We start from the raw sequence: 23372 nt of genomic DNA, 5'->3' as shown, positions 1-23372 counted from the left end.
ATGGTCACTGATTTTATTCACTTTTGCTTTAATAGAGGAAATTCAGATTTGAAAAGCCTGTAGCTCAAAGCAAATGTTAGTCAATTGTAAGTTACAAAATGTAAACAACTTAAGATCCAAGAGTTATGTTAGTATAAATGGGAAAGGATTTTCATTATACATCTTAAGCCAATTTTATATGAAACAAGTAACATATTGTTTGTAGTTGTGTGTAGTATAGACAAATTTAAACATATGCTTTTGTAAATATTTGATAAAATTTAAATTATTTTTAAACACACTAATGACATAAAAACTAAATAAATATATGTAAATTAAATTGGAATCACAACTGTTTTCTTTTACAATATTAAGACAGGGAAAATTCTGTATAAAGAAACACATAGGATACTAGTTTGGGTATTTTTTAATATTAGTAAGTAAAAATCAGTGTAACAGAATATTGACCAAAAGAAAATGTAATTGAACTAGGCATCTCATTGTATAGAAATTTGAAACCCAGCAAAGCTAATCACACAGCTGCTTGATAGTATAACTGAATTTTCTAGATTTCTTGTTCAGTGTGCCTTTGTATTACGCTATACTATCGATATTAACAAATATGCAGATTATGAGCTATTATTAAAATATAAAAGGCTGGAACATCTGCTATCATGACTGAATTTTATAAGTGCTATTAACATCTTGAATCTTGGGTAAAAAGTATAATGTAATAGACTTCGTGTTAAAGAAATTTGGGTTTAGTATTTTTGAAAACTACTTTGAAAAATTAAAATTTTTAAAGTAAATTATTAGAATCGATATTAATTATATTTTGAAGCTATTAATAGGTTTAAATTAATGTACTTAGAATGGAGACTTTTTTGAAAAACCTTTTTATGTCCACTGTAGAAATAATTAACACACTGTACTATGCATCACAGCAGTCTGTCAATTAAGGAATTACTCATATTCTTATCAATAAAGAACAAACTCTCAAACCTGCACGTTATGCACATGTACTCTACAACTTAAAGTATAATAATAATAAATAAATTAAAAAAAAAAAAAACAAACTCTCACTTTATAGTCTGACATTTTTTGTATCGAACAAATGGTGTGATATTACAGTCTAGATTTAATGGCATAAATAATCATGTGTCTTTTGGCATGGCATAAATAATCATTAAATAAAAAGTTTTTGGCATTTTATATGTAAGTTATATATGTTTGAATATATATATATTTTACATTAACATGGGAGAGTCTTTGAATAATAATCTTTACCGTTCAATAATTTCTCAAACGTAAACATTCTCATTTGCTTGCAAGCTGTGTAATATTCATAAATGAAATTGTAGAATTCTTTCAATGCTCAATGCTTTTTTCAACTCTAATGATGACTAGCTTTGACATCTTTGTTTTTGTATTTGTATTAGTGTTTAGATGTAGAAAAGTATCCTATCTCTTTGAAGCAAATTATACAAACTCTGCTACACTAAATAAAACAATATTTCATCTTTTTATTTCTCTCTTCAAATTTCTTAATAACTTACTGGAAATGAAAATCTTAAGTCTCTAAATTTCTTATAAAATTTATTGCATTTATAATTATTTTCCCTGGATAAAGTGGGACTTTTATAATTTTAGAACATATATTCATGTTACTTAATTTTAATTGGTAATTGAAAAACTGTAAAGCACTTTCTTATTTTTGCCTTTTATAGAGATGTTCATTTTCAATATTAAAAGATAAGTAGGCCAGGCACAGTGACTAATGCGTGTAATCCCATCACTTTGGGAGGCTGAAGTGGCTGCATTGCCTGTGGTCAGCAGTTCAAGATCAGCCTGGCCAGCATGGCAAAATCCCATCTTTACTTTAAAAAATACAAAAATTAGCCAGGCGTGATGGTGCATGCCTGTAGTCCCAGCTACTCGGGAGGTTGAGGCAGTAGAATCACTTAGACCTGGGAGGTGGAGGTTGCAGTGAGCCAAGATCTCGCCACTGCACTCCAGCCTGGGTGACAGAGCCAGACTCTGTCTAAACAGACGACGATAAGTAGTAATCAGTAGTTCAGTTTCTAGTATTATATATGTAGTTGACTACATGCTTACAGCCAAAAGGGATTGATTAGATATGATCTCTGACCTTAATAAAACAAAAAATAAGACATGTCATAAAAAATATAAGGCTATCACGAATATATATTAACAAACACAATCATCAAAATTCTGTTGTACGAAGTGCTTTCTGGCATTATGCTTCCAATTGGAAAAAAGCTGAAGTATTGATAAAGGTCTTTAAAAGAAATGTTACCTGATATAAAGTATGAAAAGAATGGGTTTTGATACAGATGAAAGTTTTATTTCATTTAGCTGGAACAATATAGAGGCAACAATATTGATTCTTCATTCCTATCTAGTGCTTACCAAAACCGCTTTCACATATTTGATGAATAATGAATTGAATACATGTGCACACATAGACTCAGTTATTTTTACTAACTCATGGGGAAAATTGTAAGTTCGCAAGTTCATTAAATAAAGCAGGGAGGATAGGTTGCAGAAAATAGGAGTAATAGAAGTGACTTAAAATTTATATAGGTTCTATATAAAAAATTACATCACCATTTATATGCCCCTATGTCATTGATTTTTTATGGTTTGGTAGATTGGTGATTTTCTCTACATACTTTGTTGCTTCTTTCTTTCTATATTTCTTATTCTACTTCTGAACACGAGTTTTATTTAATAAATACTAAAATCTTAAACTCACAGTATTAACATTTAACAAAATCTTTTTAGGAACAGAAAGCCTAAAGGGATAGAGTGGGGACGTAAGTTCATTGAATCTATTCTATAGTAGTAATGGAATAGGCATCTTATCCATGCAAAGTTAAAAAAATATATGCATAATATAAATATGCCTGACAAAGAATTTTGATCTTCATGTCTCAAGTGATGAAACTGAGACTTAGAGATATGACATTTCCCCAGTCGTATTGCTTGTGCATAGTATAAGCAGAATTCAAATTCAGTTGATGATTGCAAAGTTCGTGTGTGTGTGCGCGCGCCTGCTCGCTTGTATGTGCCTGTGTTTTTGTTCCAGTTAAATGTCTCAGGATCAATAAAAACTTTATCTTCTATAAGAATGATTGTTAATTTCCTTACATGTATAGGCTTAAACGAGGCTCGCTGAACTAAATGTATAGTTCTAAAAATGAATCATATTGTATAAAACTGATCTAAAATGTAGTATATCTAAGATATGAAAAGAATTTTTCAGAATAAAGCTAGTCAAACCTATTCGTCTATCTCCATTTTTTTTTTTCTATAAGAGTATGAGTATGATGAGGGCAGGAATTTTCATGTGTTCTGTTCATGATACATCTACATTCTCCTTTGCCAAATATCTGAGGACCCACAGGTTGTTCATTGAGGGAAGGTGATAGCTTGACAGAAAGAATGTTCTGTGTGCATGTACTTTCTGTGTGTGGTGCTAGAGACATTTTCTATTCAATTAATGTACATCAGTACATTCACCATTACAGCTTGAGCCAGAAATAAAAGTAATGTTAATTCACCCTTCTCACACATGCAAACTTCTTGAAGTTTAGCCCAAGTATTTTTTTAAATGCAGCAGATTGGAGTTTATCTTGGAAGGGTGCTTCCATCTGTGAAAACTGTCATTGGAAGAAGGAAGAACACTTTAAAATAAATCCACCAGCTGTATTGATAATCTTGTAGTGATATGAAGACTTGAATATGATAGGACTATTTGTTAAATTAGTTATACCATATGACAGGGTAGCGGCTTGTGAGTTTTCCATTTCTTGATAATGACTTTAGAAATCATTAAATTGTGGAGGAATGACACTAATGCAGTTTCATGCTGTAATTTTAAAATAAAAAGCAAAGTATAGAAGTTAAATTATTTTAAAATTAACTCACCTAAATGGCACGTGTTGTGCTTATGAACATGCTTTAAAAACCTCAAGTACTAATAGAAAATTCAACACCTGCAAATTGTGGGTAAATTAGTGGGCCAAAGAACAATCAATGCCTAATGTGTTTATTTGAAAACAACAAACATTTCAAATATTATTTTTGTCTTTAGATGTTTGTTAGAAGGATTGAAAGTCCTAATGTTTTGTACATAAAATATCTCTATGCACAAAAAAATCAGGTATGTATTTTGTATCCCTCCTGACATAGCCCTGTACATTTTTCTTCACATGATGGAACACTGAAATGCTTGTAACTGATTGAATAACATGAACCAGTTGAAGTAGTGTATATTTTCTAGAAGGAGACTGCTGGGGTGTCTATAAAGTACCCTTCTAAATTTAAATTTTCTAGCCTTTACTTTTAAAAAGAATGAAGAGCTCACAGAATAGAAATCAAACCTCTCATGTAGAAGGAGGGCTCAAGAAATCTTCCCACTTGCTATGAGAGAAAAAAATTGATATTGATCTTGACATTCTCTGTGGGAAGAGTTGAGGAGGTGTTCCCCTTCTAATAGGTTTCTAAGTGTCTTTGGCTCTCAGTACTAAGATCCCTAAACAATGGAGTGATCTACCATTTCTTCAAAGTTATTTGTAATAGAAAGATTGCAAAGGTGACTTCTGAATCGTTGCTTAATGTTGGTTCAACCCATTTTCAAAATCATACTTCTTTGTTCTATGATACATGCCTATGCTTTCCTCTTTCTGGGCATCGTTGTGTAACCTCTCTCGGGCTCCCTACCTTTCCCCTTCCTTTCTGAGAATTTCCACATCATCTATTCAATATTTTTCCTAGTTAGTTTCTTAATACTGGAACCCTTCTATTAAAAAGCTTTAATTAAATACTAATCCCTCAGCTTGCCAGTCAGAATCCTCCATAATTTAGTTCGTGCATATTTTTCAAATACATCTTCTAATAATCTTTCCCAAGTGAATGAATTACCTCAACCAAATTGCCAAGTCATTACACCAAGCCCTATTGTGAACTTTCTTGAATATTTACTCATATCAATCAAGAATGATGTGGCTATGATTCTCTCTTATCTTAGACAAGTCACATGCAGAATCATTGTGACTGTCACCCACTTAAAGCTGATGCTGGACATCTTAGCTGAAACGACTTCTTACTCTGATGCTAAAGCATCTTGATATCAGGAAGCATATACTTGTTTTTTCAAAAAAAAAACATATACATAATGCTTTATATTTAGAAGACATTCAATAAATCCTTACTAACTTAAAACAATTTTTTAACCTCCTACAAATTTTATTTTGGTGAAAAGGTTACACTTAAGAGTCATGAGAGTGTTAAAAATTATTAGACAATTTCATGGCAGTAGTAGATCTGGCACTCGTAGTTTGACAGATACAGAAAAATCATGAGCCATAAGTATAATTTTAAATATTTTATTTGTTGCAATTTTTCAAATGTGTCTCTTTTTCATCTTGTGATATTGTTTTGTGTGCAATCTTGAAACCAATTTGGGGCTCATGAAACAATATTCTTGTGGAAAGATACTTAGGTGTTTAATTGGATTATGTTTTTTTTCTGTGCTTCTTTATCCTAAGTATCCTTAAAAGTGGTCTACCAATTGCAGATCACTTTTTTTTTTTTTTTGCATTATACTGTTTTTATATTACAAAGACTCTTCTAATTATACAATGGAAATTTTGAGTCATGGAGGCAGTCAACAAATATTTATTAATGAATCACATTAAGTGTTTCTGTGTCATGTAAGAGGAGGAAAGAATACTGAAAGTGACTTTGAGATTATTTCTAACAGTGATGACCTGCTCAGTTGCTTTTACTAAGTGAAGAGATCAGTGGGCTTCAGCAGGAACTAAGTATGTTTGCTTGGGAATAGACTGATTAATTCTAAGTTAGTAATTGCTCATTTTCATTATTATTAAGTAAAATTATCCAAAACCAGAAAGTAACGTCAAAGAGATGACTGTGTCTTTTTATTATCATACTGAAGTATTGTTTAAATACAAGGGAACAACTAAGTACTATTTAGTTTTCTAGCAGAAAGAACCATTGGCTCACTTCTCTATTCTTTGTTAAAAATTCAACCTATGAATATACATGTTAACTAGTAGATTTGTGTCAAGTAGAGATGCAATTTCTGTTCAGAAGAAAAATGACTCCAAAAGTTATGTTTTATTGCCCTACAGATCATTGCCCAGTTTTGTATATAATCTAGCTATTTTATGCAATTATTCCTTTATTAAATTGAGTACATAATTCCCCTCCTTTAAATGCATGATTTAAAGCATAACAGCTTTTAGGAGATATATTCACTTCCCATATACATGTTCATGTAAGTGAAATTAATAATTCACTGATGTCTAGTACGTTTGCAGTTTCAACCATCACCACAGTCAATTTGAGAACAATTTTATCACCCCTAAAAAAACCCTCCATACTTATTAGCAGTTATTGTCCATTCCCTCTCAGACCCCCAGATCTATTATTTACTTTTAGTTCATTTTTGTATTTAGTGTGAGATAAGATCAAGCTTCATTCTTTTGCATGTGGATATTCAGATATTCCAGCACCATTTCTTGAAATGAATATTCTTTCCCATGAATTGTCTTATATCCCTTTTCAAAAATTAATTGAACATAAATGTGAAGGCTTTTGTCTGGACTCATACTTATATCACATTGATCTACATGTTTATCCTCATGTCAGTACCATACTATCTTGGTTATGTTAGTTTTGCAGTAATTTTTGAAATCAGGAAGTGTTAGTCCTCTAGCTTCATTCTTATTTTTCAGTTTAGCTAGTCTGGATCCTTTGGATTTTCATACGAATTTTAAGATCAGCTTGTCAATTTTTGCAAAATCAGCAGGGATTTTAGTAGGGATTGTATTGAAATTTTAGATAAATTTGGATAGTATAACCATCCCAGTAATTCATCTTTTGGCTCATGATCATGGGATGTATTTTCATTTATTTAGATATTATTTAGTTCCTTTCAACAATTTTCTGTAATTTTTAGAGTATAAATTTGATACTTCTTACAGTTTTTTTTTTCTTTTTAAAATTTATTTATTATTATTATACTTTAAGTTGTAGGGTACATGTGCATAACGTGCAGGTTTGTTACATATGTATACTTGTGCCATGTTGGTGTGCTGCACCCATCAACTCGTCATTTACATCAGGTATAACTCCCAATGCAATCCCTCCCCCTCCCCCCTCCCCATGATAGGCCCCGGTGTGTGATGTTCCCCTTCCTGAGTCCAAGTGATCTCATTGTTCAGTTCCCACCTATGAGTGAGAACATGCGGTGTTTGGTTTTCTGTTCTTGTGATAGTTTGCTAAGAATGATGGTTTCCAGCTGCATCCATGTCCCTACAAAGGACACAAACTGAACAGTTTTTAATACATACAGTTCTGAATAATTTATTTTGTTTGTTGCTGTTGTAAATGGAATTGTCTTAATTTATTTTTCATTTGTTCCTTACTAACATATTGAAATACAATTAATTTGCATCTTAATCTTGTATCCTGTAAGTTTGCTGTACTTTTATTACTTCTCATAGTATTTTAGTGGATTAGTTAGGGTTTTGTATATATAAGATCATTTTACATGGAAATAGAAATAGTTTTTCCCTTTCCAATCTGGATAACTTCTCTCTCTCTCTCTCTCAATCAGTCTTTCTCTTTCTCTCTCTTTCCCTCCCTCCCTTCTTCCCTTCCTTCTTCCCTCCCTCCCTCCCTCTCTCTTCTTCTCAGTCTCCATCCCTCCCCACTCTGTCACTTCCTCCTTCCTTTTATGCCTAATTATGTAGTAAACATTTCAAGTGCTATGGTGAATAGAAGTTGTAAAAGTTAGTGTGATGGCTGATTTTAGGTGTCTGATTGATTGAACCTTTGTGTGCCCAAGTATTTTGGTGAAATTTTATCCTGGATGTTTCTGTGAGAGTGTTTTTGAATTAGACTGACATTTAAATCAGGTTAGTAAAGCAGATAGCCCTCCCAAGTGTGGGTGAGCCTTATCTAATCAGTTAAAGGACTGAATAAAACAAAAAGGCTAGCTGTGTCCTGAAAAATACAGAATTCTTCCTGTCTGACTACCTTTTAAGTGAAACATTGGCTTTCTCCCCTACTCTTGGACTAGAACTAAAATTAAAACTTAACTGGTTCTCAGACCTTCCAACTGAGACTTGAACTAAAACATTCACTCTTCTGTGTCTCCAGCTGGCAGACTGAAATTGCAGATCTTGGAAATTTGCAGGTTCCTAATTGTGTACCAGTTTCCTATAATAAATCTCCTATTTTATACACACACACACACACACACACACACACACACACACACACACACGTATACACACACACACACACATATCCCACATACATCTTATTCGTTCTGGGTCTCTGGGGAACTTTGACTCCTTGACCAATGCAGTAAACGTTCTTGTCTTGATCTTGGAGGAAAGCATTCAGTTTTCACTGTAAAGTGAGATGTTAACTGTGGGTTTTTGTAGAGGCCTTTTATTAAGATGAAGAAGTTTCTTTCTATTTGTAGTTGGTTGAGAGCTTTTGTCATGAGGGATGTTGAATTTGTCAAGTGCCCTTTCTGCATCTTTTAATATGATTGTGTGATTTTTTTTGTCTTTTATTCTACTGATATAGTGTATTTTGATGTAAACCAACCTTGCATTCCTGAGTAAATCCCTCTTGTATGTTCTAGAAGTATTTGTGAGAAATTAGCATAAATTATTATCATGTGTTTTATAGAATTCACCAGTTAAGCCATGGCAGCCTCAAATGCCCTTGACTCAGATTTTACTATCTTTATTCTTTATTTGTTGATGAGGTAAATATAATCTTTCACACATTTTTCTTCTGTGTGTATAAGATATTTCTGTGTTGACTTTTGGATATTATACTTTGACAGCTTAATGATTTATTATTAACTTCTTTTAGAGACGCTACCAAAGACTGACAAACACAGTGATAAATATGATCTAATCTGGGGGAAGAAACAGATCCTAATCTCTTGATTAAAAGAAATAGACTTTTAACTTATTAAACTTTTCATTGAACTGATGGAAAGACCACAACTAAAAGAACTATGTAATAAAAACTACTTCATATAAAGTGTAATGAATCTAATGGACTAGCTATGTGTCCTCCAACTTATATTGAAAAGAACTTTTGTATGTGTATGAATGTGTGTGTGTGTGTGTGTGTGTGTGTGTACATCAAGATATGGACCATAGCTGAATAAGATCACTTTAACTAGATTCTGTAATCTATTGCACCATGAACAGTATGCTTTAGTATAAATCCTGCCTCTGCCACTTATCTGCTTTATGATCCTTTGCTTGCTAATTATTTACCCTTTATATTTCAGTTTTATTACTCATGAATTTAATTTCATACCACATTCTTACTATATATTAAGAAAATATATGTAGAAGAACCGTTCTTACATGGCAGACGTAACTGTTCATTGCTGAAGGTACACTGAACAACACAAATACTGTTAAACCACCACAAATGCTGTGAAAGCTGTGCATTAGCTGTTATTTTAAAAAGTTTATTTAGTTCTAAAATATCAGTTTGATTCTTTTCAAACAGATTCCAGTATTCTGGTGCTATTTTTAATTGTTTCATTTTTTTTTTTTTTTGGTCTTTTCTTTTCCTGAATTTTCATCAAGGTTATTTTTAGAAGTCTTTTTTTTCTGACTTAAATTTCTGGGTTACCTAGGAGTTTGCTTCTTTTATTTATTGTTTTCTTATTATTATCAGGCATTTGGTCCTGTCTCTTCTTGCATCTAGGAATTTTTGATCAAGCAATGGTCATCCTATATAGTGAGAGATGATAACAGTAAATAAAATAATTGGAGATAAGAGTAAATAAAAGTCTTTTTAAAAAGTGCTGGGGATATATTAAAGAGTCATTAAATAGTAAATGTCATTGTTGCTTTTTGTTATCATCAGTATTCTGTAATCACAAGGAATTTGTACTTATGTCTGAGGCTTTTCATGGAAGCAATGTCTATGCTTTGAAAGACCTTCAAAATTATTATAAATAAAAGCCAAAGGAGAAATAAATGCATTATGTGTATATTTTTCAGTGTATTCTATCAACTCTATTCTTAAAATGTATTTTAGAACAGTTTTAGATTTATGGAAAAATTGTGACAGTAGTACAGAGAGTTTCCATATGCACTCATAATTACCCCTATTATTAACACCCTGCATTAGCGTGGTACATTTGTTGCAATTAATGAAATAATATTGATCCATGATTATTAGCTAAAGTTCCTAGTTTATTCAGATTTTCTTAATTTTTACATTTTTTTCTGTTCCAGGATATCATAAAAATCACCGCTATACATTTATTTGTCGTATGTCCTTAGGCTTCTCTTGTCTGTTAAAATTTGCCAGACTTTTCTTGTTTTTGATGTACTTGATAGTTTTCAAGAGTACTGGTCAGATGCAATTCTTCCTTTTGATTACAGGAAAACATTCTCTCAGATATTCAGCTTATTATTCATTCTTTTTTCAGGAAATAATATGTTCCAAAAATAATGAAAGCTCTGGCTACTTTTAATTTAGTTAAATGGAGGATAACCTGAGTACAGCTATTTTTGTTGTTGTTTTAAAGTTTAGGTTTTGAATTTCTTCAAACAATCCCATCTAATTTACATTTGTTAAAAAATGAAATGAATAATTTGTGACAAAATACAGTTAGATGACTTATAAATGTAAACTATTTACAGAACATTTGTATTTTAAACTTCAGTTTTCCAAAATTGATTATTCATTTATCAGCGTACTGTGCTTTGAATATTCCTATGTGTCAAATACTCTGCTAAGTTTTAACTGATGGTTCCTGATAGTGGTAGTGAAACCTATGCATCTTATACACGTCATTCTCTTTGATTTGATTACCTAGTAAAAGAAATAATGTTTGTCATAATTTGGCTGTTTAAAGTATATTTTTAAGTAGTAAAATTTTATTTTGTATCAATTTTGCAGAACTATTATGGAGCTGCTAAGATGATTTTTTCTGACAACCCACTTGGTCTGACTTGTGGAATGGTGTGTCCAACCTCTGATCTTTGTGTAGGTGGATGCAATTTATATGCCACTGAAGAGGGACCCATTAATATTGGTGGATTGCAGCAGTTTGCTACTGAGGTATGTATGATATAGACATGACATCCCCCCACTACCATCATCATGCACAAGTATCTTAAAATAACTTTAATCCTTGGTGCTCTGTTGATACCCAACATTTTTAGTGTGACACACAGCTCAAGTATGTTTTGTACAATGAACTTTATTTTTGTTAGCAGCTTGACTACAAAAATTAAGTTTATAAAACCATATGTCAAATTAGTTGCAATCCCAGCAGGTTATTAAAATACTTTCAGTGAAATTATATAAATTAAATGATCCGAAAATAGAACTTATTCATTAACTTTATATGGAAGTATGGCAAGGAGACCCTCTTATGAAAAGGCTATCTTCCTTAATGGATTATTTTCCCCAAAACTCACCTTAATCTCCTTAAAGCTTGAAATACAGCATATTTTGTTGCATTCTTTGGGAAATAAAGGTTAGAGAATTTTCAGAAACCCTGAAACTGAGTAATGTTATTAAGCAACGTTAATAATGTCATTAGATTTTGTGAACTTATAGATTGGAAGCAGGTCGTTTATTTGGACAAAAAATGTATAATGAAATAAAATGAAAGCACTTTTTTTCTATTTATCCCATAGACTTTGATCCTGGCTTTCTCTTTAATGAATCATTTGTAAAGGGCTTTGATTCTTCAGACACTCTTGGGCTCTCTGAGGTCTCCTATTTGGAGTCAACAAGCAGGTTAATTCCCATGTATCATTTAAATGATCAGCTTATATGAAGGATATTGTAAGACTTTATAATCTTTGGGGAGTAGTTGGCTAGAAAGTCAAATTAAATGCCTGTCAACACTAGATTTTTAGTTAATGACTTACCGATCTGGTTTTGTCAACGTAAACACAATGTGTTCTTTTATTTTAGGACCCTTCCCATAATATTCCTCAAGCTTAAGTCTCACTTTGCTTTTAGTAATAAATCAGGGTTGTTCCCTTCGTGCTTTCTGACAGGTTAATTCTAAAGAAGAGCTCCTGGGAATAAGAAAATAGAAACAATTCGAGGTTGTGAATTGTTGCAATAAATTCTGGGATTTAATTTTTTTTCTTACCAAATTCACGATTGCATTAGGCTTACCTGACCTGTACGAAGTATAATCTTTACAACCTGTGAAAATCCTTAGTTGATGGAGAAGATTCACTTGAATTCCTCCTGATCTTTCTTTGGGGACCCATTCCCTCTTCATTAAACCAGGGCAGGGGCAAGCTTTCACAGGATGCAGTAAGTGAACGGTCATCAACTATCACAGCATTTTAAAACAAAATGAATTAAAATGATATCATTAGTTTGTCATTGATCTGGTCATGAGAAGGATGTGTATGTGTGTGTGTGTGTGAGAGAGAGTGAGTGAGAGGGAGAGAGAGAGAAACATTATTCCATTCCTCTGGAACCTCCCACATGGTTTTAATTCTTTTCTCTGGGAACACTATCCCTCTGGGAACCCTTGCTTGGTTCTACCACTCATTCCCAGAGCGGAGTCTATTTAAGACAGAAATATGTGCCCTCAGTACAGAATTTATTAGAAACTAAGTAAAATTTGAGAGTGGTCCTACTTAGGTCTTGCCATAAGTATCATCTAATGAAGAGTTATGCACAGATTAGGACTGCGATAGATGCATTTTAAGTGCATCAAGGAATTTAGAATAGGAATGTGTCTGCCTATTTAATTCCAGTTATACTTTGTATAACTGTGATTTCAGTATCAAATTATAAATAAAAAATGTCCTTGTGGGAACTACTGAGAAAAGCTTTTTGTCCTTCTTTTGGGGTTGGCTGATTAGGGTGCCTGGTTTTAGAAAGTCCTGTATTCCCTAGGTCAGTGTGTGGTTTACTTAAATTTATCCAACTCTCAAAGTTGTTAGGAAGGTAAAAAAATAACAACACGAGTAACTCCTTTTTCACTAATATTCATGGAAAAAAGTACAAAGTGCACAATGTTATTTCAAACTACTAAACTATTGACATGAGTATTTAAGTTGAAGTACAACATAATGCAAATAATTTTATGTTTTGATTGTTTGATAAAACAATGATTGATTTTTGACCTTTAAAGAAATACAAATCTGTTTTTTCAACCAAATTAAACAAAGGTTAGGAAAGCAGATTACAACAGTATGGTATTTTTCAAAATTGTTTTTCCTGTGACTTTATAAATGATTTTTAAAATACCAACTCAGTAGTCTGTCATTATTGGTTAGGTACCTACCTTATTCTTCTCCAGCTGAACATGAGCACGTGATTTGGAGGAAAATGAATACGTCACATGATGCATGTAGCCTGCCATAGAATCAGGAGGCCAGCTGCTTTTTTTTTTTTTTTTTCTCTTTGCGGGTTTTTTTGTGGATCCTGTTTTGTCATTACTATTCAACTTTTTGCTGTTTCCACATTTGCAGTGTGAAAAAAGCGACCTTCCTTCACACACTGGTGTGTTCATGCAATAAACAGGCCACTGGGGTGATTGTGACTCACTCTAGGAGGCACTTTTTTTCCCTAGTAATATTTTAATCCTATCATAACATTGTTTCAATAAAATAACTTGGAAATAATAGTTTGGTATAGATTTTATCAATCTCATGATGGTTTTTAAACTTCTCTGTACAAATATAACCCTTGACAATTTTATTTTGAAATGTGTGTATTTATTGGAATTTTGAAAGAATCATATATTATTTACATTGAATAGACCACCTAGACTCTCATTGCCTCTGAAGCTTAATTAATGAATTGTTGGAAAAGCAGAAGGAAATCAGAATGCATCTTTCTACCCATTGTCTAAAGTTTGAAAAAAAAATTTTACATAGAAATTTAGCTGCATGTCAATCAGTTCTCTTCTGCTGATTAAAAAGTTATGGAGGCAATTTAGAAATACTAAAATTAAAAAATTCTAATTTTCCAGAATTTCTGTGTCAAAATGAATGAGAGCTGGAAAATTTATACTTAAAATTACCACGTCAATACTGAATTTTTAGCAATATACTGGATTATGATATTGGCATCTAAATATATAATTTATTTCACAAAAACATTTTTTAAGATTTTTCTAATATCTATGAAATATACCTTTTTATGGTATATACCTCTTAGCACTTTTATTTAGCTTTTATACTTTTATTGTACTAATATCCAGAATCTACAAGAAACTCAAACAAATCACAAGAAAAAAAAAATCCCATCAAAAAGTAGGCTAAGGACATGAATAGAGAATTTTCAGAAGAAGATATCCAAATGGCCACCAAAAATGTGAAAAAATACTCAACATCACCAATCATCAGGGAAATACAAATTAAAACCAGAATGCAATACCACCTCCTGTAAGAACGGTCATAATTTAAAAACAACAAAAAAAATAGATGTTGGCATGGATGTGTTGAAAAGGGAACACTTTCACACTGCTGGTGGGAATGCAAACTAGTATAACCACTATGGAAAACAGTGTGGAAATTTCTTAAAGAACTAAAAGTTGATCTACCATTTGATCCAGCAGTCATACTACTGGGTCATTATATGAAAACAATACTTGATCACACATTTATAGCAGCACAATTCACAATTGCAAAAATGTGAAACCAGCCCAAATACACATCAGTCAATGACTGGATAATGAAAATGTTATACACACACACACACACACACCATGGAATACTACTCAGCCATAAAAAGGAACAAAATAATGGCATTTGCTGCAACCTAGATGGAGTTGGAGACCATTTTTCTAAGTGAATTAACTCAGGAATGGAAGCCAAACATCATATGTTCTCACTCATAAGTGGAAGCTAACTTGTGAGGACACAAAAGCATAAGAATGATACAATAGACTTTGTGGACTTAGGGGGAAGAGAAATGGTGGGTGGCAGGATGAGGGATGAGACTACACATTGGGTACAGTGTACACTACTTGGGTGATGGGTGCACCAAATTCTCAGAAATCACTACTAAAGAGCTTATCAATGTAACAAAAAATCACCTGTTCCCCCAAAACTATTGAAATATTTTTAAATGTAAGAAATTTCTGCTTTTTTAAGCCAAAAAAGAGAATGGAACTGACATGCAATTCTAGATGAAATCAGGTGACTCATTCAGAAAAGAGTTATCTTTAGATTTTCCTTTTTTACATTAAAAAAAATTTTTTTTATTTTACCTTTTGTCTCTCAACAGGTTTCTAAACTATCACCTCTCATTTGACTTTACTCAATACTTGTCGTATCAGCATATACTATTTGCAGTAATGCAATAATTACTTTGAAATATACAATAAATGATTACAGTTATACTATTGTGCTACTGAACAGTAGATCTTATTCTATCTAAGTGTATTTTTGTACCTATTAACTATCTGGAATTAAATTGGATTTTTCATTAACACAAAGAAATGACAAATGCTTGAAGTGTTGGCTATCCCAGTTACCCTGACTTGATCATTACACATTGTATGCATCTATCAAAATTTCACATGTACACCATACACGTTTGCAACTAGAATGTATTAATAATAACTAAAAATAAAAAATAAAAAATTGAAGAATTTTTTTCATGTAATTGATAAAATGTACTTTGTTTTATTTGCTTTGGATTGAACATATATTATAGATAAAATACTAAAGGCCATGATATTCTCTTCCCAAGTCAAGTACTCTGATTAATTGATGAATCTGCTCTATGTTTTATGTTTCCTAAGAAATTATAGTTCCACAAATAATGTGGAATTCTCAAATGAATGTGGAAGTTTAGAAACTTTCTCGTCTGTTTATTGACAATTCATCTTCCTCATCTTTTTTAAAAAAATTATTCTTTGAACATTGTGTGATATATGTGGTGATGGAGGGATCTATTGATATAACACACTCATCCTAGATTCTCTACAGAAAGCCAGTTAACTCGGTTCCATTTATTGTGTAGTTTATTGTTTCCAGACTGATTTGTAGTAACTCTTATTTTACATGGTAAGATAATATGTGAGAATTTGTCTGCTTTTGTTTTTTTTTTGACAGGGTTCGGAGCTCTTTGGTTTTTTTTTTACATTGATCTATTTATGCATCCATTCACTGATGCAAAATGTATTAATTGCTACAGTTTTATGTTTTTATATATGATGGGGTGTTTTATTCTTGATTTACCATTTTTATAATTTTGTGAACTATTCTTATGCTTTAATAACATGAAGATGGGATATTTCTTAAGGGTTAAAGAAATAATATACTATATATTCTAAGGGACTGTAAACATTTATTTCTATATTTTATCAAGGGTAGATACAGTTCAAGTTAAATTAGTCCAGTAAATATACACTAATACAATAAAAATGTCAAGTGTTATGAGGCTGTATTAAAGAACGTTTAACAATTATTTAAATTACATCAACATTTATGTTTTGTTTAAACCCGATAATAGTTTTGAAGAATTGGGAATGGAGAAGGAACTTGTTCACTCAAATTAGTATATGATTGTTTTAGTACAGCAAATATTACTTCTACCATATCTTCACCTTGGATATGGAAGTCACTGAAATTCTTAAACTTTTGTGTTCTACAACTGTATTTGAGGAGAATATAGAAATATGTATTCTAATGAACAATAGAGTATTGCAGGTCTGCTCTGAAATAATGTATTTCTGTGATAAATTTCGTCTATCAAATAGAAGAGTGGAGACGGAAATATTAAGTGCAAGCCCCATATTAAAACAATCACTAAAAAGATGAGTATTTGTGCATAAACTGAAAAGTGAGTTTGGAAATACTCTAGCTGTGTATTATGTTGGTTGCTTTATAAGTAAGATGATCAAATGACCGAGATAGGTTAGAGAATGATCAGGACATTATTAATAATCAGTCCAGTACAGCAGGAGTAAACTAAGACCACCCCAGGCAAACTGGCTTATGTGAATATCCAGTGTAATAAGAGCCTACTAGGTAAGGATTCAGTTAATCAAACTAACATTGATTGGGCATCAATCAGCACTATGTGTTGTTGTAGACTGCTTCTTTACTACAAGTCCTAGGAAACATTGTAGTTTCTCAGGAAGTAATCAAAGCCAACAATTGAAATAATGTGGTAAATGCAATAAGACATATATGTTTACATTGGTTTACATTATAGTCCAATTTTCATTAATTTTTGTCACATGGTTTAGGAGGTGATTAGACCTTAGTGCAAATGAAAGTATCAGGCAGGGAGAAAATGCAGTTATACTGTATTTGCATAGTGCTTCAGTACATTTTTGTAATATCTCACTCTAAAATGCTGACAAACAGTGCTTGAGGACATGCAAACCAGGTAATGTTTTTTCCATTTTGGACATAAGGAAACTAAGAATCGAAGTGATTACAAAATCACAGCTAATGTTAAATAAACTCCCAGTGTCCTGCACAATGTTAAGTACTTTATTTAGAGCTTGACTAATCCTCAAAATAACTCTCCAAAGTAATGTTGTTATTTCCATTTTACATATGAGTAACAGAAAGCTCCATGAAATTAATTAACTTCCACAACCTCACATCTAGTGAGAGGCAAATCTAGAATACAAGGCTAGTGGTTTAATTTTCATTATTTCGCAAACTCTAACTTGCCCCAGATAATGTTACTAGTCAAAGGCAGAGCCTCACTGTAAACCCTGGTTTTCTTTTTTTTTTTTTTTTTTTATTATTATACTTTAAGTTCTAGGGTACATGTGCATAACGTGCAGGTTTGTTACATATGTATACTTGTGCCATGTTGCTGTGCTGCACCCATCAACTAAACCCTGGTTTTCTAGCTGTAAGGCGACGGTTGCATCTCCTAGGCTAGCCAGATATACTTAGTCACCATACCTCACAAGTCCTTGTTTTTCTGTTAGATATGAAGCAACTACATTGAAATACGTTGGGTAAGACCAACACATATGGTCTAGTAGTGTTTTTTTTTGTTGTTGTTCTTTATTTTTTTAACTTCTGTAGCCAGGTGTGAATCTAAGTTTTATGGTGCTTCAGATAACAAAATGTTGGGTTCCTTCTTTAGAAATTACATTATAGCACTACTGAAAAATGTAAATACAAGGCCTTAAAAGGGATCTATGCAGGCCAGGCGTGGTGGGTCATGCCTGTAATCCCAACACTTTGGGAGGCCGAGGCAGGGAGATCACAAGGTCAGATCAAGACCATCCTGGCCAACATGGTGAAACTCTATCTCTACTAAAAAAAATAAAAATAAAAAAATAAAAAATTAGCCAGCCATGGTGGTGTGCACCTGTAGTCTCAGCTACTCACGAGACTGAGGCAGGAGAATCACTTGAACCCGGAAGGCAGAGGTTGTAGTGAGCCGAGATCCCACCACTACACACCAGCCTGGCGAGAGAGTGAGACTCCATCTCAATAAATAAATAAATAAATAAATAAATAAATAAATAAATAGGGAGGTCTGTGTGATGAGGGACTTTGAAGCGTAAAGTGTTTATCTGCAGTTTTATTTTATTTTGGAATGCCTAAGTGTGATTTTATGAAAGGTGGTATACAAGTAAATTTAGGAATAAACCTGGCACATTTATGATACAGTTTGACAAACTGATCAATAAAATCTATCAGTTCGTGTTTGTAATCTAAAACCAAGATAAATTATCATGCTAATGAAAAATTACTAATATATATAGCTAATAACTTTTTGCAGGTCATTTATAAATAGGATATAGATTAGACTATAGTTTGTTAGATTGATTGTATGTCACACTTGCCCTATTATCCCAAAGTTTTATCACTTTAAATGAGATTTCTCTATACTACTTCTATTTAAAATAGCTTTAATATAGATTTCTCTATACTGCTTCTATCAATTATTTATGAATGTTTTTCACCCACACCCAACCCTCAAACACAAAGGTGAATTATTTCTGAGGGAAGTAAGATATAGATGAAAAGTATGCATTAAGCACTAATAAAATAAGTATTTTTTACCTGGGTAAAATGTGTCTGTCTGGAATGCAAATACAAGTAACAACTTTCAAGACTTGATTTGTGTCTCTCCTTTTTCTCTTAATGAAGTGATTAATAGAAAAGAATAATGTCTTGATATAATTCACTAAATATCTGACATTCTTCTCCAGAAATCTTTAGAAACCTGTTAAAATAGTCCTTACTGGCACAATGACTTATAATAAAACTATGGGGCCAGATGAATTGCTAGATGATTTTCATCACAATATTTTAGTTTGCTTTAAAACTATATCTTGATATTCAGAGCTTAAAAATAAGCTACAGTGATTTGGGGGCAATAACTTTAAATTTTACCAAAATTGCATGGTTAAAATTATTTGCTGTTAGTTTTTTCTAGGTTAGTTTTTAAAAATAAATGTAAATATATACAATTTCATGGGCAATTTACAGTTTTAAAAGATTCATTGGTTTAAGATTCAACAACTTAAAAACATATACTTTCATAAAAATATTTGATGAATGATAATATAGAGTAGTATAAAGCAATATTATTGTATCAACATGAATCACTTGTAAAAGGCATGATGCTTTAAGTTAACATTTAAAGCCACCCATTTATCTCCAAATAACAATGATAAATAAAATTTAATGAAAGTAGAAAAAAAAAATAAGAGGTGAACTGAAAAGGAAATATAAATACCTTTTGGGCCAGAAATGGTATAAAAACATGGAGACTTAGTTATTCTCTGCTAACTTCTGCTGGGGAGCGGTCTAGGGTAATAAATGCCCAAAACATCTTGCATGGTAGAGGATGGGACTCGACTCCACCTCATAGAACGTTTAAAAAAAATAGGTGCAACTGCTGTACAGAGCTGGGGCTTATAGAAAGCTGCAGAAAGAGGCAGAGACAGCTGTACAGCAGGTGTTGTGGGCATGTGTCTATGGCACAGTGATTTGGTTCTGTGATACCTCTAATACCTTGAACTGGAACCCTGGACTTTACGAAACTTGGTTCTGCAGTGGGAGAGAGGGATAGGAGTATTGTTGATTGAAGGCCACCACATACCTGATATGAAGCCATAGGGGGAGTGCAATGAAAGAGAAAAAATTCACTCAGTGTAAATGAGAGAAACAAAAAGGTGGAAACTACATTAGGAAAGATAATTTATCGGTGATAATTTAAAGACTTACCTGATGGTACCTGACTTTATTCTAATGAAACACAAATAGCATTATAATCAGGCCCTTAAAATTAATATGTATAAATTCATATCCTAAAATGAGATAAAATAAAATCAGCAGTGAGTTTAATATAAAAAATAGTTGACTTGATTTACACTGTAATGACAATCTCAATAGAAAAGGTCAGTTTTGGGCTGGATAGAGGCACAAATTGCAGAACTAAAGAAATAAAAAATAAAAATATTATCTGAGTGTTCAACCAGAACACAATAAAGAGATACGAATAAATGAAAAGTTTAATAGAGAAGTTCAGAAGCTTCTAAGACTCCAATACACATGTAAGGGGAGGTCCTAAAGTAGAGAGAGAGAGACTGACACAGGAGGAGCCTTAAAGCAGTTATGGTGGAAAATTTTCCAGAAGAAAGGAAAGATGAAAGGTCTTCACCTAGACACAGGGTTGTGGTAATATTGTGCAATACTAAAGATAATGAGAATCAGAACTTCAAGATAAAGAGAAAGCAGATTACTTGAAAAACCAAATGACAATTACTCTGACCTTAGATTTCTCATCAGCATCTACTAAGAGTTATTCTTTAGAAGGAAGGAAACAAATGTGGAAAAAAGAAGAAAAGAAACAATGTGTAAAAATATGGTTGTGAATATAATTAAATATTGATCCCAGAATAATAATAACTTATTTTGAGGTTTTAAAAATAAAGATATGAAAAAAGTTTTATAATATTGACAAGGAAGTGTTTTGGAAGATAAAAATAATAAAAAGAAAAAATCAAAAGGTGTAATATTCATAAACATTTATACACATGACAACATAACCTTACTCAAAATTTGTAAGGTTTATTTGTATAAAGTTTATTAGATTGATTTAAGAAATCTATAGTTTTCTGAGCCTGACTAATATAGAACAAGTGCATCTTTTCCATGCACTTGCAGAACATTTATCAAAACTGACCATGTACTAAAAAACAGTGACTTATAAGTGTGCAGACAGTCCCCAACTTAGTGATTCAACTTAAGATTTTTTGACTTTAAAATGGTGTAAAAGTGATACACATTTAGTAGAAAACTAACTTCAAATACTCATTCAACTACATTATTTTTAACTTTCAGTACTGTATATTTGATAAATTACATGAAATATTCAGCACTTTATTCTATAACAGGCTTTGTGGTAGATGATTTTGCCTATCTGTGGGCTAATGTAAGTGTCCTGAACATATGATTTTGGATGAGTAAAGTTTGTCATAACCAAACTATAAACACGTACGTTTTCAACTATATTTGGTCAGTTTAAACCATTTTATTCAATTTGTTTATCAAATCCCCAATATAACCTTTCTATAGTCATAATAACATGGACTTAATGTTCGAATAATCTTGTGAGTCAGTTCCTTTGCATAGAAAATGAACAATGATACCTAAAGTCAAAGATTTTCAGGACAATTGAAATATAAATGTTAAGTTCCCCAGAGAGTGCCTTGTAAAGAGAAGACATTCATCACAAGAAGCTATCACCATTGACTCTAACCCTCACAATAAATTGCTGAAGTAATCATTGCTCTTTTAATTTTCAGAGTTGGTCTTTAGAAAGGCAAAGTACTCTCTAATATAATATATATTTTTTGTTTTTTTTTTTGATATCCTCTTTTTAATTTTTTATGGGTACATAGTGTATAGTGTATACATGAGGTACATGTCTCATTTTAATGTGTACATAGTATATATATTTGTGGGATACAGGAGTTATCACTTGAATATAATTTCTTTCTTTTGGGCATATACTCAGCAATGGGATTACTGGATCATATGATGGTTTAAGCTTTAGGTTTTTGAGAAACCTTCATATAAGTCTCCATAGTGTTTGTACTATTTACTTTCCCACCAACAGTATACAAAAATTTTCTTTTATCTACATCCTTGCCAGGTTGTGTTGCTGCCTGTTTTTTGAATAAAAGCCTTAGCAAACTATCACAAGAACAGAAAACCAAACACCGCATGTTCACACTCATAGGTGGGAACTGAACAATGAGATCACTTGATCTCAGGAAGGGGAACATCACACACCGGGGCCTATCATGGGGAGGGGGGAGGGGGGAGGGATTGCATTGGGAGTTATACCTGATGTAAATGACGAGTTGATGGGTGCAGCACACCAACATGGCACAAGTATACATATGTAACAAACCTGCACGTTGTTGTTTTTAAGATTTGACTTACGTGTCAATTTCTCTTCCGGGTAGGTTTTACCTTCTCAAATATTCTCAGAGCACCATTTGTGAAAATTAACCCTGTACCAGACAGGCTGCACAGTAATATATTTTATTAAAAATAAGACATATTAGTGCTCTATTATCCAGGGAGCTACTTACTGGAGAGTCTATGTTTTTATTCATACTGGTGTCTAGTACATAGAAGGTACATAAACAATACCTACCAAATTGAAAAGGAAATTGAATGAAAGAATATTCTGATTTCAGCTAACACGGTATTTTTAACCTGTCAGTTGTACCTCTCAATGTCTATTTTAATAATATGAAAATTATGGAAAAATTTTTTGAGAATTACTAATACAGTAATAATTTTGATAACTAAAAATTTGACATGACATGAAGTTTTTATCATTTCTAATACATTTGAAACACAGTTCTCACTTTTGGTGTTCCTGGTCTAATTGTTGTGAAGAAAACTATTTGTCAAGGAGCTCAAGTATATTTCTTTTCAAAGGGTGAATGCAGTGATTTGTATGTACTCAGTATTTCCTTTGACTTGTTTTACAAAAGGAAACAAATAACAAAGAAAATTACATAGAAGCATCTCCTAGAAGGTATGTAATTTCAGGTAACTTACTTTTGGATGCACAAATAGCAATCTTTCCCCATTCAGGCATTCAAAAGGTAATGAGACATTCATCCCACTAATTAAGTAACTCAAGAAACTGAAACCAGCAAAAGAAAAACTGATGTAATATTTTTATTAAGATTTATCTTAGACCTACACTGATGAAATAACATTCCTTTAGAAATTACCAGAAATTATTTTTGTTTTATAATGAAATCAAGCTAAACACTTGCAAGAGTATAATCCTCTTATGAGGTATGCAGAATACTACCATACTGTTACAAT

General features: G+C 32.2%; 1 protein-coding gene across 3 annotated transcripts in view; it reads left to right on the top strand.

Annotated features, from left to right (window-relative positions):
• DPYD (dihydropyrimidine dehydrogenase) overlaps window positions 1-23372 on the top strand; it is a 903050-nt gene that overhangs the window by 231447 nt on the left and 648231 nt on the right. The window contains exons 5-6 of one of the 3 annotated variants that reach the window (XR_001004797.1): window positions 10990-11151; window positions 11736-11838. Coding sequence is in view for 2 of the 3 variants with exons in the window: in XM_011969335.1 (XP_011824725.1) it covers window positions 10990-11151; window positions 11736-11774 (201 nt within the window). In the remaining variant the exon portion in view is untranslated. Of the gene's footprint in view, window positions 1-10989; window positions 11152-11735; window positions 12894-23372 lie in introns of those variants that run through there. The other 2 variants (XM_011969335.1, XM_011969334.1) reach the window with 2 other exon arrangements.

This window comes from Mandrillus leucophaeus, unplaced genomic scaffold (assembly GCF_000951045.1).
Source record: "Mandrillus leucophaeus isolate KB7577 unplaced genomic scaffold, Mleu.le_1.0 Scaffold884, whole genome shotgun sequence".
NCBI classification, from domain to species: domain Eukaryota; kingdom Metazoa; phylum Chordata; class Mammalia; order Primates; family Cercopithecidae; genus Mandrillus; species Mandrillus leucophaeus.
The sequence above is the reverse complement of the archived record's forward strand: the minus strand, read 5'-3'. Positions and strand labels throughout refer to the sequence as shown.